Raw genomic sequence first — 18,583 nt, 5'->3', positions numbered from 1 at the left:
TATGGGGGGGGCACATCTTTAAAGTTGTTAAATGTTACAAATATTATGTCTGAATGTATCCTTTCAACTTGACAGCTCAGGGAAGTTACCTAGCTTTAAAAATCATATAAAATCAACTCCTTTGCCAGTTTCCTCCATTCCAAAGCTATTTCCCCCTTGAAAAAGGACTCCAGGAAGTTCCCAGAGGTGACAATTGCTGAGCTGATTGTTGGCCAAGGAAAGCCTAATCCCATCCCCAGACTTGCCAAGGGGCCAGACATGCAAAGGAAGTTCTCTTGTACTTTTGGGTGGTGGGTACTTAAGACATATTTGTCTATGCTCATCTTATACCTGAGTCTTGTCCTGCCATGTCTGCTAATACTAATCTTGTACCAAAGACTTGTCTGGACATGTTTGCCAAGGTTAACCCCTCCCCTTTTGTGACATGTCAGTGATGTAGCAATGATGCTGTGCGAACTGTATTCTGGGATATGGTGGGAAAGTTTTAAAAGTCTTTGTCACCCCATCCTCGGGGTTCAAATTTGCTTTTGAACCTGTTGCGCAATAAACTTTGGTCTACAGCTATTTGCTCCGGTTGGTGGCTGGACTCCTCCTTTCTTCCGCAGGGACCCGCGGGCTCTGCCTGACCATCTGGGGGACTGAGCAGCCTCACACCTAGATTTTTCCGATAACACCTTCCAGTATCTGAAGGGCTTTCACGGGCAGAAAGTTTGCTTTCTGCTTCTCCAGAGGGCAGGACCTGAATGAATGGACTCAGGTGGCGAGACATCAGGAAGAACTTTCTGAGGGTAAGAGGAGTCTGGCAGTAGAAGGGTCTCCCTCCAGAGGTGGCAGACTCGCTTTCATCAGAGTGGGCACCTGTCAGGGATTATGTAGCCATGGTTCCTGCATTGCAGGGAGTGGTCTGGATGACCCTCCCGGGTCCCTCCCCACTCTAAAATTCTATGATTCTATGACCCTTTATCTGACTTGGTACAGGGCATCGTCCTGTGTCCATGTAAGTTCCTATGAAATGGATCCAATAATGGGGAGGGGGCCCCGGGGGTCCTCTTCAGATGGACCTTCCCCAATAGCAGAAGGACAAACGGGGCTGATGTTCTCCTCCATCACCCACTGAGCTGCTTTAATAAGAATAAGAATAAGAAGAATAAGAATTTATTATTTTTACCCCACCCATCTGGCTGGGTTTCCCCAGCCACTTTGGGCGGCTTTCAACAGAACATTAAAAACATAATCAAACATTTAAAAACATTTAACCTTTAGATGCCAGCTGAAAACTTTTCCATGCTGCCAGGTTTATGCAGCCAATAACAAAACCTCTTCTTGTAACAGGTGATTCATTTGAGTCTTTGTGTGGTCTTTATTGTATACCTGTGTGTTGTTAACTGTGTCATTGTTGTTTTACCAACAGCAGCACACAGATAAATAAATATGTTGGGGTGGGGGCACTGGTGGTGCTCTAGGGGTCCCTGACTCCAAGGTGTGTGCATTTACAGTGGGGGGGGGTCAGCTCTCAAGAGTTGTGCCCAGTGACCCCGGCCAGGCCAGGATCTTCTGGAACAACCTCCCAGCTAAGGCTCAGGCTGCTCCCAACCTGCCACAGAGGAGACGAGGGTTCAGTCCACAGCCCCCCTCCTTGCACTGCCACCACCCCCCAAACTTGGGAGAGATGAGGTTCTGGCCACAAGGGGTTAATGCCAGGAGCAGAGCAGAGTAATTGGGAGTTAATACGGTCCTGTGTTTTTTATTACACTCAGTGCATTAAATTGATAGCCTGTTACCAAAGGCCACGAGTGTCACCTCTCAACAAGATGAAATCTATGTAGCCCATGGACAGCAGAAACAGCAAGATTTATAAAGGTCTCCATAAAATTAACATTTGGAAGGGAAGGGAGGGGGGCAGGGCAGATGTCTCTGGAGATGGGAGACCCCCCCCACCAGCCTCCCTCCCTCCCAGCAGCTGGAACTGCAGAAATGGGGAAGGGGGAGCAGCCTGGTGCAACGGATCCAGCACCCAAACTGGGCAAGGCTGGACCAGTCTCCTTTTCTGACCCCACTCCCCTTAACTCCTGCTTTTCAGAAGACAAAAGGAGGCTGTGACTTGGCCAGGCCTGGAAAGAGGTGCAGGGGCTTGCAAATGGCTTTAAGGCCCAAAGGACCCCCTTTCTTTCCCTCCAGAATCTGAGGACCAGCTGAGGGTGGGGGGGCAGGAAGGTGTCTAACAGGGTGGGGCAGCCTCAGGCCTTCCCCCCACAGTGTAGCCCTGTGGCGTGCGCAGAAGGGGCCAGGCTTGCAGGAGGGGGGGGGCTTTTGCCAAGCTCAGGGTGAAAAGTGCCCCCTGCACCAGCTGCCCACTTGGGGCAGGCATGCATGCCCCTCCCTGGACCTCTTGATTCACCCCCCCCACCCCCACCCCTGGCTATCTTAGGCACCCCCAGCCTGGCTGCAGCAGCAGAGACACACACTCCAGCCTGGAACTGCGACTGCTCCTGCTCGCTGGATTGTCACAATTAAGACAATGAAATATTCAGACAGGAATAAATAACGAGGCAAGGGCTGGTAATGAGGGGAGGCCACGCAGGCCTGACGAGGTGTAAATCAGCACTCCCTCCCTCCCTCCCTCCCTCCTCTTGCTGCTGCTGCTGCAATTAGTTATTTCTGCACCCAAGAAAGGCTTCCAGGTCTTACTCTGCCCCCTCTCTTGGGACTGGCACCAGGAACAGGTTCGGGGGGGGGGAAGGAGGCAAGGGGCTCTGGCACTAACTGCCCTGCTGTGGCCACATCCCCATAAGTGTCTCCAGACCTGGCATGGGGCGCATGGGGTTCCCTAAAAGCACCCTGGCTAATTACATTCTGGAAAGAAAACCTTGCATGGAATCGTAGAATCACAGAGCTGCCAGGGACCCCCAAGGGTCATCCGGTCCAACCCCCAGTAATGCAGGACCCACAACTCAATAATCCCCGAAAAGGAGCCAGCCAACCTTTGTTTGAAAAACTTCCCTATTTTCACTGCCTCTTCATTATTGCAGGTCCTTGGTGCTCCCTTTCCTTTGCACCCATCCAGGTCAGGCCCCGGAGAGCTGCCCTCTCAGCTTGCCCACCTCCCCACCTGGCACTCTTGCTCACCCCCAGCTCTGGTGGAGGAGGAGGAGGAGGAGGCCTGCTCCGTCCTGGGGGAGCCAAGGGAGGGGTTGCCCCTGGTCCAAATGGCCTCTTGGCCCCTGAAGGCTGGGGGGCTGCCTAGAACCCAAAGGAGGAAATGTCCTGGAAGGCCTGTAAATGCCGCTTTGGTCATCAAGATATCCCTGAAACAAAGTGTTAGTTGCTGCAAAAATAAATTCACACAGGTTTGTATCCCTTGACGCTTCCCAGTCTTAGTTTTGGTTCAGCTCATTAGGAGAGGAGAGGCTTTGACACTGGCTGCCTGTCACTCTTCCCTTGACCTGAGAGATGCTGGAGAGCTGGGAAGGGGCCTCCAAGCCAGAAGAGAGCTAACTGGGCTCCTGATGCCAACTTCCCAGCTTGCTGGGTGTATAAGTAATGCTTAACATATTAGCACCTCACAGATGAGTCATGACACCTGCCTGCTGCTTTGGCATCTGCCTGGAGTCTGTAAAGGGAGCCGGGCTCTGTAGGGAGCCTTGAAAGCTCTCACCTTTCTTTCATGAAGCAACAAAAGCGGTCCTTCCCTTCTGGCATTCCTGACATCCCTCTGGTCTCCCTGCATCCAACCACTCATTCAGACCCTCCTTTGGGCCTGCGGATCACGACAACGAAGAGCAACAGCAGCCCTGGCCTGGTCCCTGCTTCCCTGCCACCCAGTGAACCTGCCATTGCACCCCCAGGTGGCAGTGAGCTGCCCAGGTCTGCTACCTTCAAGGCGCCATGCCCAGCAGAACCACACCCTGGCTAGTGGGCTCCCCCTTTGGGGGGGTGTTTTCCTTGGGGGTCACGCTGACTCCATAAAAGAATAATCCAGATTTCATGGGTGCCTGGCAGCTTTAGCCAAAGTCAGGAGGAAACGGCTGTGTTGGGGCCAGAGGCCTCTGGGGGCCATTTGCAGGGTCAGCCGGGCTGAGAAGAGGAGCCCCGACTGGATGGGCCTCCCTTGGCCTCATCCTGCTACTGGTGCTGCCGCAGGGCTTCTCTGGTCTTCTTTTGTCCCTCCTGATTTTTTAATACTATGTGTATAAATAGAAAATAGAAAAATATTTATGTTACACATTTCTAGCTTACTTAATATAACTTGATAAACTGCTTAATTAGTAATATAAGAGCATAAACCTTTCTACAATTTCTATATACAGGGAAGAGAGATTTCCTCTTTCTTGTCCCTCCTCGGTCCAGTGCAGCATGAACCAGCTTCGTTTTTCAATGCAGTTCTTGCCTTGCCTTGCCTTCTCTCCCTCTTGTCAGATTTGTAAGTTGTCATAAAGGCTCTTTGGCAAACTCAAGAGGGCCACGAAGTCGTTCCTGGGGGAAGAAGGCGCTTCCAAATTTCCATTTTAATAAATAGGTTACCATTCCTTGGAATGATGCTTCTGAGATACCCAGATATTGTAACCGTGGGATCTACGAGCTGGGCGGGGGAGCAACGTCCAGGCCCCGCAGAAAGCAGCTTCCCAGCGCCGCCCGGCGGGTGGGGGGCTGGGTGCCCGGAGGGGAGGGGCCTCCAGGGGTCTCAGGACTCGGCGCCCGGCTCCGCCGCCCTTGCCTTTGGGGGGCATGGCTGGGTGGGGGCACTGGGGGGGGTCTCCCGGCACAGGCAGCCCGCCGTGGTCCGCCCGCCTTGCCGCAGCCTCGACGCGGCTCCGCACCGCCGCCGTAAATCACTCTCTTTGCCTTTCGCAGCAGCAACTTAACGGGATGAATTTATTGCGTTCTGTCTTTAACAAACATCATTATCATATCGCCATGCAGGATTATGCAAATCCGGGGGGCGGCAACGAGCGGAGCCTCTCGCCAAAGGCACCTTCGCTCCTCGACGGGGCGGGAAGGAGACCCCCCCCAAAGTACCGTGCGCGCTCGCTCGGCAGAGGCAAGGCGCGCCCGCGACGAGCCCGTTGTCCGCTGGCGACCCCAGACCGGGCGCGGAGGGCGGCTGCCGTCGGACTCCGGCTTCCACCCGCAGGCGCGGAGCTGCAGAGATCCCCGGGCTCCGGAGGCTGGCACCGGGAAGAGGGCGTCGGGGGGCTCGTGGGCGCAGCCGCGTGGCAACGGCCTCGCCAGAACGGCCTTGGAAACCCTCGAGGAGCCAAGCGGACGCCGGACAACCAGCCGAACCGCCCCTCCCTCTCCCCGCCCCGTCCAAGCAGCGGCGCCTCCCTCTTAGGCACGGGGTCGCCAAGCTCGCGGGCCGGCGGGGGCTTGCAGAGCCGCTCCCGGGGACTCCCTTTCCCCGTCTTCCCGCGGGGCTGCCAGGTTCATGGGAACCGGACAGAGCGTGGCGTCTGACCTGCTGCCTGGACTGGATGGGGCGGCCGCCGTCTCTGCCCTCCAGGTCTCGATGCTCCCCGGGAAAGGCGGCGGGGAAGCACGGCGGCCACTGTGCGCTGTTGGCGAGGGGCACCAGCGCCACGCAAGGCCCCCCTAAATCTGGCAGGGACCCCCGTTAGAAGCCGCGCTTGGAAGCGCTCAGAGGCCTGGGGAAGAAGACCCCCGAGGGTCGTGCCCATCATCTGCAAGGCAGGCAAGACCGGATTCCCCAGCTCAGCTCCCAGCCGCCCTCTTCCAGCTGCGCTCCTACCTGGACAGGATAGCCTCACCTCTGTCAACTGCGCTCTAGTAACCTCCAGGTTTGATTACTGCAACGCATTGTGCATGGGGCTGCCTCTGGAGACTGTTCTTGGAAACTTCAGCTGCTGCAGAATTTGGCAGCCAGGCTGCTCATTGGCGCAAGACGGTGTGAGAATTTTACACTGATCCTGGTCCAACTGCATTGGCTGCCTATTAGTTCTTGGCCCAAGGATGGAGAACTTCACCAAGCCAGAGTAGTCTATCCCATTTTCTCATGCCAGTGCAACAGGGGGCTGCTGTCCCCCCACAAGGATCCCCAGAGCAAAGGCCGCTTGCAGCCTGCCATGGATCCAGCCCAGAGCAGAGGGAGGCCTGTTCCTGGACGGGAGCCAGATCCCTCTCCTCTGCGCCCTTGCGCCCAGGCACCTGGTGCCGACGTTTGTCATTCCCTAAATGCCAGCGCTGGAGGCAAGGCTGCTGAAGGAGCCACCGGAATGAAGTCTCCTTGCTGCTTTTTATTGCAGGATCACTGCTTGGATTTATGAGGCCTGAGTGAGTCTCATTTCTCTGGCAAGGCAGAGGGAGTAATTAACTATTAATAAAAGTATTACCAAGCTCCCCACAGGGGCTGCTTAATTCATGGGGCAGGAAAGGGCAGTGCAAGGCAGCTGCCTCTGCGGCGACCGACTGCCTTAGCACCAGCCTTGCTGGCTGCCAGAGAAGAGGACCAGGAAGCATCTCTGGCTCGGAAACTGGCAGGCGAGGGCACTGCAGCTGGGGAGGCAAAGCCTTCTCTCTGCCACTTGAAGGAGGTGCCAGGGAGGAAGACGTCTGCCTTGAGCCCATGGGGGGCCCAGGGCCAAGTGCCAGGCTGACCCCAGGCCCCAGAGACTGTGTGGCCTCAGGCAGGCAGCCTCCATCTGCCTCACAGCCCTCCCCCTCCCCCGTGGAGGTAGGAAGCCTGGTCTGCCTTCACAGCAGTGCTGGAAGGGTTGCTGAAATGATGGCATGGAACACACCTGGAATACCTAAGAGGAAATGCTCTGTAAAGACTAAGTCTTATCGCTGGGGAAATGATGGAGTTCCTCCGACAGCGACTCTGGCAGACAACTTGTGCTCCCAAGTATATTAATGGCAACTGCCAGCTGAGGCACAATTGGTTGTGTCAACTGGTTGTGGGAGCAGCACAGGGAGACCTAGGAGGAAACACCAGCCCCCTCCTAGGCCTGGGTCACTAGAGGCCGGATTCCTCAAGGCCTGCCCCCTTCCTTCCATGACCCCACACATCACAACCTGCTCTCTGACAACACCTGGTGCTCACTTAGCCCCTGAAGGAAGCCCACCTTGTGCTTTCTGCGGTTTTAGAAGAACAAAATCTGAGTTTCCACATCTCTGGCTGAATGCCTTTGTTCACTTTTAAGACTGTGATGTGGGCACCAGTCACAAAACGGCCACCATGTGAGCATGGCATCACACACAGTTAGAGAGAGCAGTCACTGTGGCTTCCTCCTCAACCTCAGGTTCCCATGAGAAGTCAGCTGTGTCTGCTGGTTGATGTTAATTTCTGTGCTCCCCCCCCCCCCCCACTGGTGGTGTTGCTGGCTAACAATAGGGAGCATTTCTCAGCACCAGCAAAAATGTACCAGGTGCCCACGCAAAACTCTCTCATGCACATGGACACCCAACACACACATGCATTGCTCACCTCCCACCACAAATGCATCCCCCCCCCTCTGCCCAAATGCATCTCTCACAGACCAGACCACACACGGTCTCTCCTCCCCTTACAAAGCCCAACTCTCCCTCTCTCACATATATGGGAATCCATTTTTCTGGGGAGAGGAAAACCTGAAAGGCAGAGGGCTAATTTCTCTCTCACGCACAAAACGATTGCTGTCCATATCTGTTGCCTCATATCTTCCAAAAGATGCTTTAACCTTACATTTTTTAAAAAATGAAAGCTGTGAATCTAGGAATTCAAGTTCATCCCAGGGGCACCAAAGCAGCCTTGTGCTCCTGGGCACTGGGTTGGCATCCCCTGACATGATGGCTGCAGAGGAGAGGAGCCCAGGCCTGGGGCTCAAACGTATCCCTCCAGGCGTGGGTGTAGCCAGGGGGAGGTGGGTAATCAAGTAAATCAATAAAAAGAATTAACTGGGGTTCTGCCCCCACCCCCAATATAAAGCCTATATAAAGTGTTTTGGTTCTTGACCCCTGGAGAATGCCTCTTCCTTGCCTAATGAAATGGGGGGTGCAAGAGTCTGTGGAGAAGGGTCCCATTCACACCAGCCACTCCATAGACATCTTTGCCTGTGGCCCCACCCACCACTGGCCAAGTCCCAGCAGCCAGCAAGGCCAATGGTCAGGGATGATGGGAGTTGGAGCCCAACAGCTCCCAGAGGGCATTCGTCTTGCTTGTTTCCCATACTCTACACATTAGTAGAGGGGCAACTAATGCACAGAGCATGGAAAACAAGCAAGAAAAATTGGTGCGTTTAATACAGGATGGCAAATATGACCTGGCAGGGACTACTGAAACCTAGTGGGATGAGAGACATGGCTTGAATTTGGAACTGAGGGGTATGACCTGTTCAAAAGGAATAGACCAAGCAGGGAGGAGGAGCAGCACTGTATGTGAAGGACGTGTAATAAGAGTAATTTATTTATACCCCAGACACTCTGGGTGGCTCCCAATCGAATATTAAAAACACAATACAGCATTAAACATTAAAAACTTCCCTAAACAGGGCTGCCTTCAGATGTCTCTTCAAAGTAGGATAGTTGCCGAGTATCTGAGCAGCAGGGACCAGGGAATGTGAGAGCTGCTGCCAAGGTGCTCCTGCCTTGCTGCCTGTGGACCTTCCTCTTGCGGCACCTGGCTAGCCACTGTGAGAGAACAGGACAGGTGAGGTGCCCTCCACCTTTGGCCTGATCCAGGAGGGGATCTTCGGTTTTACACCTTGAGTGGCAGCTGCCTCTTCACCCTTCTCCAGCAGCCCTCAGCAGGAGCAGGGGGCAAATGCCAGGGGCCATCGGAGTGTGACTTGCCAGTGCCCCCTGGAAACGGCTCCACAGCTTGGAGCCCAGGAGGAACCTGCAGAGCACAGCAGGACCCACTGCCTAGAAAGGAGAGGGTTCAGAGGCCCTGCTGCCCCCCAGAAGCCCCCAGACCCCCCAACCCAGGCCCTCCAAGCTGCTGAGGTTTTCATTTGGCAGCTGCAGGCCAAACACATGCAGGAGGAAGCAGCAGCCCAGCAGACGGGCGCCTGGCACAGCAGCGCCACCTGCTGCCCGCTTCCTGAGTGTGGCCCAAGAACACACCTGTCTCTTCCTGCCCACTCCCCAAGACGGTGTGCGTGGCCGTCCAGGTTCCCGTCACAGGAGATGCTTCCATCCCCATAAGTTTTCTTATGCTTCAAAGGCTGCTGTGGCAAAGTCTGTCGCTGCTAAGCCAGCCTCGCCTGAAGGTGCCCTTCTTCCTCTGGGCCCTTCAGACTGGCAACTCCGCGTTGCTTCAGTTCTCAGGCTTTGAGGAAGGGCAGAGGGCGAGAGGCCTCCTTCCCCTCCCCCACCACCGATGCCCAAGGGCAGCTGCCTGCTTCCTCCTCCCCATCCACCTTCCCAGGGAAGAGGCCCCAAGCCGTTCCTCCTGCTGCTCTCTGCAGTGGCTTCTCTGCTGCTGCACTGCCTATTTTGAGGTGGGATAGATGATTTCATGTCTGATTTCCACTCTCCCTTGCTTTTGGCAACTCCCTCTCCCCCCCGCCATTTCTATTCCCATGGTCACTTCCAGCTTACGCAAAGGAACCTTCCCATGTTGAGATACCCTGCACAGAGAGGGGGCCTTCTTCAGCATGGCTCCTCCAGAACCAACGCAAGCACACAGCAACACCCCTGGCCTCCCACAGCGTTGCCATGGAGCAGTGGCTGGCCCCTGGCCTCTCCAGTCGTGCCCAGCATGGAGGAGGAAAGGGCTGACAGGCAGAACTCCGGGGCATCTCCCAACTCCTTCCTGTTTGTGGAGCTTGGTTGGGGCAGAGCGCCTGGGGGCCAAAAAGCCCCCCTCCTCAGCAGGGGGCAGGGGCAGAGCTCAGCACAGCACAGGCAGGTCCCAGACAGCCACAGCAGCCGAGGTCCTTGGGACTGAGAGGTGGGGCTGTACGGGGGGGGGGGGTGCAAGGACACGGCTCCTTGGCAGGTCCAGATCTGTGGCCTGACTCCGCAGAACACCTTCCCCTCCAGGCAAAGGAGAACATGGGTGTCTTTCTTCACAATCACACCTTTTCCAAAAGATTGCAGATTCAACAATTTACACTAAAAACATTTAAGACACACAGGCAATTACATTTCCTTTGTTAAGAAGTTTATAGGGTGCCTTTGGATGTTTGAAAGCAGCTGCACGTTTTTGTGGAATGTACATTTCAGCCCCCCCCCCCCCCCGCCAGAATATTCTGCTCTTGGGATTCTCCCTGGCAGCTTTGTGGATTCTCTGCATCTCTGCCACGGCTGCTCTTCAACTAAACGCAATTGCCCACGTGCCTTGTCTTGAAGGGCCGCTGTAGTTGCATCTCAAAATAAGAGCACTGACCGCAAATTAGGAAAAGGGCAGGCAAGAAGGCAGTTCAGTTCACGGGGGCTTAGAGCAGGCGAGGAGCAACACAAGAGCAAATTGTCCCTGCAAATCAAAGGCCAGGCAGACAATGGGCCCAGGAGGACAAAGCCTTTCGCTCAGGGCATCAGGCAGACAAGGGCCAGCCAGGCCTGACCCTAACCCTCCTCAGCCGTGGAATGAAGGTCACTCACTTCACACCAGTGGGGAATTCAAGAATCTTAACAAGCTCAGCAAAGAGGCAACTCTCCTCTCTTGCAGAAACTCCACTTCCCACCAAATGTTCCCAAGATATGAGGCATATTGAGCAGCTGTGGAAGGAAAGGACAGGCCTCTCCTGGAAGGGCAACTGCTTGAACAGGAAGCAGCGAGGAGGAATGAACATCCTTCCATTCCTGCAAGGCAGGAAATAAATAAAATTTATTATTATTATTATTATTATTATTATTATTATTATTATTATTATAAGAGAGGCTCCATGCAGGGAACCATGATCTTTAATTACAGGTAGGTAGCCATGTTGGTCTGCCATAGTCAAAACAAAATAAAAAAATTCCTTCCTGTAGCACCTTAGAGACCAACCAAGTTGGTTACTGGTATGAGCTTTTGTTTCTGGAAGGATTTTTTTAATCACGATTTTTAACTTGATCATAAAGGATCCAAAGCAAAGGATCAGCAGAGAGCTGGTCAAGTTTGTGGACAACATCACATTATTGAGAATGGTGGGGGGGGGGGGAATGGACAGCCAAGGGATCCCCAGGGTTCCCCTCCTGCCACCAAGCCAGCCAGGTGACAAAATGGCAAATGTGGTTCAATGTGATTGTACATCCTCCGAGTGACGGGTGAGGAAAGGGATCTTGGGGCTGCAGTGGGGAGCTGAAAATGTCAAGTGAATGTGCAGCAGCTGTGAATGTGTCAAATCCAACATTAGGGATCAAAAGCAAAGCCGCCTACAGGATTCCAAGTGTGATCCTGTCATAGATTTCCATAAGGGTAGTCGGGTCATCTCATTTTCCTTATGAAAATTTATGATGACTAAATATGGGATACAGTCTGGTTCTGCTCACTTTGTCTCCAGAAGAAGCACAGCAGAGCTGGAAAAATCTCTAGAAAACGGAGGGCAAAATGTTCAAGGGTGAAAAAGCAACCAACCAACAGCTCCCCCCCCCCCCCAAGATTAAAGGGCTGGAGCAGCTGCCCTTTGAAGGAAGGTTGCAACAGGCTGAGGTTAGAAAATGGAAACATGATGGGTGAAACTGGGCAAAATGAGCAAGGTTTTCCTCCCTCTCCTGCTACTAGAACCCAAGAAGGGTCACCAGGGAAGAGGGAGATTTGGGATGGGGAGAGAAGGAGGCCCTTCTTCACACGGTGAAGAGTTAAACTCTGGGATTTGCTCCCAGGAGAGGCAGTGATGGCCACCAGCTCAGCTGGCTTTAGCCGGGGACAGAGTCACAGAGGAAGAGTGGCTGCAAGTGGCGACTGGACAGAGCGCGACTCCATGCCGCCTCCAGAAATCAGGGTGGGGAGAGCCCTGCTGCCACACTCAGTCCTCGGGGGGGGGGGGTCGTCTCCCTTGGGGGCATCTGACCGGCCACTCTGGGAGGCTGGAAGCCGGGCTGGATGGACCCGCTTTGGTCCAACTAAAACCACAAGCACCACCATTACATCTGAATGGATGGCACAGCTGCATTTCAGAATACCATGCACACCTCTGAATGGTGGCAGCGGCTGCCAGCGCCACCCCGTGTCCTTCTTGCCAGCTGCCCAGGGCCATTCTGAGCAGCCACAGCTGGGAGTGGGGGGGAACTGGCAAGGCGGCTGCCACATTCTTCCCCAAGGCTGCGATCCGATACTTGCTTGCTTGCAAATCCGGATGACTTCCATGGGACTTACTTCCAAGCAAGGGTGAAGAGGGTTCAGGACACTGAAATGCTACTCTTCAGAGCCCAGAGATGGCCTCCCATGTCCTCAAGATATCAGCATGGGAGGGCTCCTCTTCACCCAGGCTGCCTGACTGGTCCAGGGCATTCCGCGTTCAGGGCTCCAGCTCCCAACCTGCTTTCCACAAGGCTACCTTCTGGTCCTATGCCCAACTCTCTCTCTGCCCACACCCTGCCCAAGTTCGTGGCAGGTTTCTACTGCTTCCTCCAGTAGCTGGAGCTCTGAGTACCATCTCAGAGGCGCCTAGTTCTGAGACCACCATGATGCCCACCCCCTGCAAACTCCAGGGACGGCTGCAAACCCAGAAGCAGAAAGCAGGAGGCTCTCGGCTGCTGCTCTGGCCTCAGCCCACTTTGGTCCCAACACGTCTCCCAAAGCACCAGCTGGTCCTCCAACCCCAACAGCCTTTTCGCTTCTTAACACATTCACGTGGCACTGCCTCCGACCCTGAGGGGCACGCAGGCCAGAGGGCACAAAGATGGGTGCAGAAAGGAGGCACCCAGTGTCACAGGATGGCACGGTCAGCCACACTTTACAGCCTCCCCCAAGCTCCCTCTCTGAGCCACGGAGACCCAACGCAGCGCAGCGCCCGCCAAGCTTCCTGCGGCTCCCCCACCCCCGAGATCTTTCCCATAACACCAGGGCCCAAGTGCTTCAGCCTCTTCCCTTCTAAGGGGTCCCAAGCCCCCCCATTTGAGGCCCTCCGGGGTAGCCGGCTCCCCCTGCCTTGGGCTCTCTTGGCTGAGCTGCTGGCGTGTTTCAGCGCTGGGGGAATCCCGCAGGGTCCTCTTCCTCCTGGTGGTGGAGCAGCAGCAACTCCAAGTCCGGGCTGGAGCAAGACTCCTTGGGCTGCCTGGCACCCTTTTGCCCTGCAGAGAAGGAGGCACTGGTCAGCCAGCCCCCAACAGGCAGCAGGGCTTCTCCGGCCCCCACCCCAAACCTTGGCTATGCAGGAAGCCCAAGTCCCAAGACCCCACCACCCCCAACATTACCTGCGGCACTGAGAGCCTTCAGCGCAACATGGAGGGAGAGCCCCAGGAGGCAGACGACGAAGCCCAGCCAGTTCAAGAGGCTGAGGCGGTCTCCCATGAGGTGTGTGGCCAGCAGAAGAGTGCAGACCTCCTGAGGACAACAGCAGGAGCGAGTCACAGCCGCCAGGACTGGCGGCCCCAGGAGCCAATTGAAAGTCTCACATTGGGAAGGGGGTGGACTGAGTACTTCTCCCTGGGGCACAGAAGCCCCTCAGGCCTCCATGGGACAAAGAGAAGACCCCACCCCAAAGACTCATGGGCTCCCACCCGGGGCCAAGCAAGAGGCGACTGGGGCCATGGGTTGGCTGGCTGGGCAAGGAAGGGCCAGAGGAGGAAAGGCCACCCAATACCTTGAAAATGCCAGAGATGGACAAGGTGAGGCTGGAGGTTTTCGACACCAGGAGGAACTCGGAGAAGCCCAGCCCAAAGGCCAGCAGCCCCCCCAGGGCCAGCTTGCCCAAGAGGCCCAGCAGACGGTCCACCTCGTGGAAACGGAAGAGCTTCTCCGACGCAGACAAGGGCAGGCCTGGGAGGAAGAGGGGGGAGAGAGAGGGCTCAGGAAGCAAGTGCCGTGGGCTGGACTTCCAAGGGAGGGTGCTCAGCCCTAGGGGCCCTCAGGGCTCCTCCTGCCGAGCCAGGGGCCCAGGGAAGCTCAGCCCTGTTCTGGGGAGGCCGACCCACCTTTGAGCAGGCAGAAACTCAGCAACAGATTGACAAACACTCCAAGGGTTTCTCTCCCTCCGCAACCAAGGAAAATACTCCTTGCAACTGACCAGGAAAGTTGCCTGACCACCTGCGGGGGGGGGGGGGCTGAGGGGTCCACTATGAGCTTTTCCTACAGGAAGAGGAGCTGCTTTGGTGGCCGCAAGACTGCACTGAAGCAAACAAATAATTCCCAAGTCCAAATACAGCATTTCTTTGGGTTTCCACAGTGGTGACAGTTTTGATTTTCAACGTTGATGTTTTTTAAAATTTCCTATGAACTGAGATGCTTTTGGGTGCTGCCCTGTCTTGCAGCTCCAGCTCTAGATTTGTAACTTCTGTTTGCCAAGAACTAAAGAACCAGCCCAAAGTAGCCTGACGGACGTGGCTTTTCCCCTGCTCATTGTTCTCTTCCACTTATGCACGATGCGCCATCACAGGGCGCTGTCTAGCCACCTCCATTCGCTTCCCTGGGTCTATGAGCATGGATACAACCCCGCACATTCTGTCCACACCTAACAAAAGACTATTTTACATTTCCCTGTTCCTCCCCAGAATCTCTCCCTCCCCCCTTCTACATGACTGGAGCTACGAACGTACCAGCCAACAGCTTTGGAGAAGGAACCTAAACCCTGCTTGGACCCCAGGGAATTCCCTAGAGCCATGGTTCCCAATGTGGGGCACACACCCCACTAGGGGGCAATTTGAGAATGAGTTATTACCAGTTAATGGCCTTTTAGGCTTCCTCCACGTGATTAGTTCACTTTTTGAATAAGAAGAATTATATGTTATGTGGGGGGCCAGGATTTTAGAGATGCTTAGGTGCGGCACGACCAAAAAAAGGTTGGGAACCACTGCCCTAGAGTAAGAAACCCCCAGACAAGCATCCTTTTGGGGAACAGCTCCCCTGGGAGAAGATTTGCACCTGGATCCCCTGCTCTGCCGCTCCCTCTGCTTCCCGCTCAGGTGCCATTTCTGTCCCCGCCTCACCCAAACAACTTACCCTCAAACGCAGCGAAGAGGGGGAAGAGGCCCAGGAACATGGCTGGCTGCAGGTGGAACATGGTGTCTATGGGATTCTGGAGTCCTGCCAGGAGAGTGAGAAGGGGGAGCCCATCAAGGAGGGGGAAACGGTGCAGGGTGTCGCCTGCCCCCCCCCCGACACCTGCCCCAGAAGGGCACATACCCAGCTCATCCTTCTGCAGAAGTATCTGTGTCAGCGTCCAGCGGATTCCGCCCAGGAAGGAGGCGCCCAGCACCATGGCAAAGCCCTCCATGTCAAACTGCGTCGCCTTGTAGGTGAAGAGGAAGAGCCCCCCTGCAATGAGCAGCACCACCAGCACCAGCGCCGCCCTCTGGTGGGAAGAAGAACAGCGCAGGTTGGCTGGTGGCCGCAGGCCCAATGATCCCCTCCCGCTCAGCCTTGGGGAGACAGGGGCTGGGCGCTCACCGGCTCCTCCAGCTTGAAGACCAGAGAGAAGAACAGGATGAAGAGGACAGCCGAGGACTTGGTCATGGTGTAGCTGCAAGACCAGGGAGGAAGGAGGCCGTCAGGCAGGCAGGCAAGAGAGACAGGCAGCGTCTTCACAAGACCCCACCCCATACTCACAGCGAGACGGTAATGTAGAGGAAGCTCCAGTTGCTGAGCCCCACGTCCAGGGCCGTTGACAGAGCTGAGAGGCAAAGAGAAAGAGGACCAAACGAGAGGTCAGCCTGGCTGTCTCACCCACAGCTAGTCAGCCAAGATGTGTCCAGGAAGCCCCCAAGACGAGGACAATGGCCACAGCCCTTCTCCTTTGCCCCCAAGCAACTAGCATTCGGGGATAGAATGTTGCCACCTTCCTCCCCTGGGACTGAGCTACCGGCCCAACCTCCACCTCTTCCGGCAGTAAAATATGGAAGAACAAATTGTACATTCCGCATTTTTCCTTCTCTTTCCTGGGTCCCTTTCCCTGTGGACTCCCAAGTGTGAGGAACAGGAGAGGAAAAGAACCAACTGCTGCCCTCCACATGAGCAGGCGTATTTTCACAAACCGTGAAAGAAGGCGTGGAGAGGTGTGTCCTGCCCCTTCGCCTTGATGCTTCTCGTCCTGCCTGCCTGCTTGTGCAAAAATTCAAGGCTAATGGTCCCCCTAGGGCCGGATTTAGGTTTGATACTGAAGGTAATGGGGTCCTTTCTATGTCCAGCTGTCCTTTGTCAACAGCAAATTGCCACTGTTTTTTGTTTTGAATATATGCACGATGGTAATTCACAGAACTAATACGTATCTCAAACTATTTGCACATAACAAATAAGAACCTACACAACACAAAAAACTGTTGCTGTGTATCGGTTTTATTTTATTTGTTTTTTATCTTATGTTTTGGAAATGTACATTCAGTGTTTTTTTCCCTTAAATTTTTGGGGGGGCCCTAAGCTAGAGCTATGGGATGCGGGTGGCGCTGTGGGTTAAACCACAGAGCCTAGGGCTTGCCGATCAGAAGGTGGGCTGTTCAAATCCCGCGACGGGGTGAGCTCCCGTTGCTCGGTCCCTGCTCCTGCCAACCTAGCAGTTTGAAAGCACGTCCAAGTGCAAGTAGATCAATAGGTACCGCTCTGGCGGGAAGGTAAACGGCGTTTCCGTGTGCTGCTCTGGTTCGCCAGAGCTGGACACATGACCCGGAAGCTGTACGCCGGCTCCCTCGGCCAATAAAGCGAGATGAGTGCCGCAACCCCAGAGTAAGTCACGACTGGCCCTAATGGTCAGGGGTCCCTTGACCTTTAAGCTAGAGCCTGTTGAGCTGCCTTCCCCGGAGCAGCGGGAGGGAGGGAGCGGCCTCACCTGCGGGGCCCACCTGGCGCAGGTAGGCGGCCCAGGGCAGCAGCGGGCGGGCGGGTCTCCGGGCGCAGCGGCGCGTCAGGCCCGAGAGCGCGAAGATGACCAGCAGGTGCAGCAGCGTCATGAAGAGCGGGAAGCCGAAGCTCTGCGGGGAGAGGGGGGAGGGGAGAGGGGGGTGAGCCGGGGGGGAGGGGCGGGTGGGGGAGGGGAGAGGGGGGTGAGCCGGGGGGGAGGGGCGGGTGGGGGAGGGGAGAGGGGGGTGAGCCGGGGGGAGGGGCGGGTGGGGGAGGGGAGAGGGGGGTGAGCCGGGAGGGGGAGGGGCGGGTGGGGGAGGGGAGAGGGGGGTGAGCCGGGAGGGGGAGGGGCGGGTGGGGGAGGGGAGAGGGGGGTGAGCCGGGAGGGGGAGGGGCGGGTGGGGGAGGGGAGAGGGGGGTGAGCCGGGGGGGAGGGGAGAGGGGGAGGGGAGAGGGGGGTGAGCCGGGGGGGAGGGGCGGGGGGGGAGGGGCGCCTCTCCCTCCCCCCCGCCCCGCCCACCTTCATGATCCACTTGTTGTAGAAGGTGATGCCGATGGAGAAGGCGTAGTAGAGCAGCACCAGCCCCGCCGCCAGCGCCGCCGACCCCGCGCCGACCCCCGGGAGCCGCATCCCGCCGCGCCCTCCCGACAGCCGCTTCCGGCCACAGGCCCCGCCCCTTCCCGGCCGGCCGGACGACAGAGACTCGCCGCGCCAGAGCGGCCCCTTCCGCCTTCTCCGGCGGCGACGACCAGCGCCTCCTGGCGGCGCCTGCCGTCACTGCACCCTGGGAGGCGCCGCGCCCCTCGGCTTCCTGCGTTTCTTGCCCCGCTTCTGGTTCTCCCCCTGCTCATGTGATCCCCCCATCCCTGCGAGGTAGGCGAGGCCGAAGCAGTCACTGGCGCAAGGTGAATTCGAACCCAGGTCCGGACTCTGATTGCTGCCGCCCACTTGCAGGAAGGGCCCGTCGGGGGCCAAGCGAGACTCCCAGGCGGGGCACCTGGCTGGCTGGGAGGCGAGCGAGGCAGCTGTGGGGCCTGATCCCCTGGTCCCTGCCCTACTGCACCCACCACCTTTTCCCGGAGGCGCCCAGCGGGCAGATACAGAGCGGCCTGGAGCCTGGCACGGCTCGCTCTTGGGAAACCTCTGCAGCTCTTCCAGGGTCTCCCCAAACATCCAAGGATGGGCCCCGGGTCCCAGTGTCTCCCAGAATCCTCACCAGTTAGGGGTGGGGGGCTGGGAGTCCCGGCCCCGCAAGGCATCCATGGGCCCCTGGCTGGCTAGACCTGACCCCCCTCCATTCCATAGCTGTCAACTTTCAGATTTGAAAATAAGTGATCAGCAGCCTCCCCTGTCCCGGGGACAGTCTATGGGATATCTAACCATCCGAGATAGCAGCGGGAAACAGCGTTGGAATAAGGGAATTTCCCCCCCAAAAAAGAGGTTGACAGCGATGCTCCATTCATGAAGTGGCCCAAATTTGGCTGTAATCCAACCAGCCACTCCGAAAAGGGAGCAGGGGGACAGCAGGGTTTAAGCTGAAGCCTTCGATGTGGGGAGGCAAGACACAGCCCCCTGCCAAGCAGGCAGAGAAGGGTTGGGCTGCCCTCGCAAGCGGGGGTCCGTGTCCCCCGTCTTCCAAAATCGCAGGAAGCCTCGCAGGCACCCATAGTCTGCTCAAAATAAGGCCTGCCTGAGCAGAACCTCCGGTGTTTACTGCCAGTTTTCAGAGG

General features: G+C 56.4%; 1 protein-coding gene across 2 annotated transcripts; it reads right to left on the bottom strand.

Annotated features, from left to right (window-relative positions):
• Nucleotides 1-10,082: 10,082 nt before the first annotated feature.
• SLC35H1 (solute carrier family 35 member H1) lies at nucleotides 10,083-17,488 on the bottom strand. 2 transcript variants are annotated; one of them, XM_081011495.1, is made up of 9 exons: nucleotides 17,373-17,488; nucleotides 16,842-16,983; nucleotides 15,629-15,692; nucleotides 15,470-15,542; nucleotides 15,206-15,374; nucleotides 15,023-15,106; nucleotides 13,668-13,843; nucleotides 13,279-13,408; nucleotides 10,083-13,155 (listed from the first exon to the last, which is right to left on the bottom strand). In XM_081011495.1, the coding sequence occupies exons 1-9, from the start codon at nucleotides 17,481-17,483 to the stop codon at nucleotides 13,046-13,048; spliced, it is 1,059 nt and encodes a 352-aa protein (XP_080867621.1). In that variant the 5' UTR covers nucleotides 17,484-17,488; the 3' UTR covers nucleotides 10,083-13,045. The 2 variants fall into 2 exon arrangements, with proteins under 2 accessions (XP_080867621.1, XP_080867622.1); XM_081011496.1 differs by lacking the exon at nucleotides 16,842-16,983 and having other exon boundaries at nucleotides 17,373-17,464.
• Nucleotides 17,489-18,583: the final 1,095 nt, after the last annotated feature.

The sequence above is a fragment of the Podarcis pityusensis genome (genome assembly GCF_964106645.2).
Source record: "Podarcis pityusensis genome assembly, chromosome: 6".
In the NCBI taxonomy this organism is placed as follows: Eukaryota; Metazoa; Chordata; class Lepidosauria; order Squamata; family Lacertidae; genus Podarcis; species Podarcis pityusensis.
This window is presented reverse-complemented; position numbering and strand designations above follow the sequence as displayed.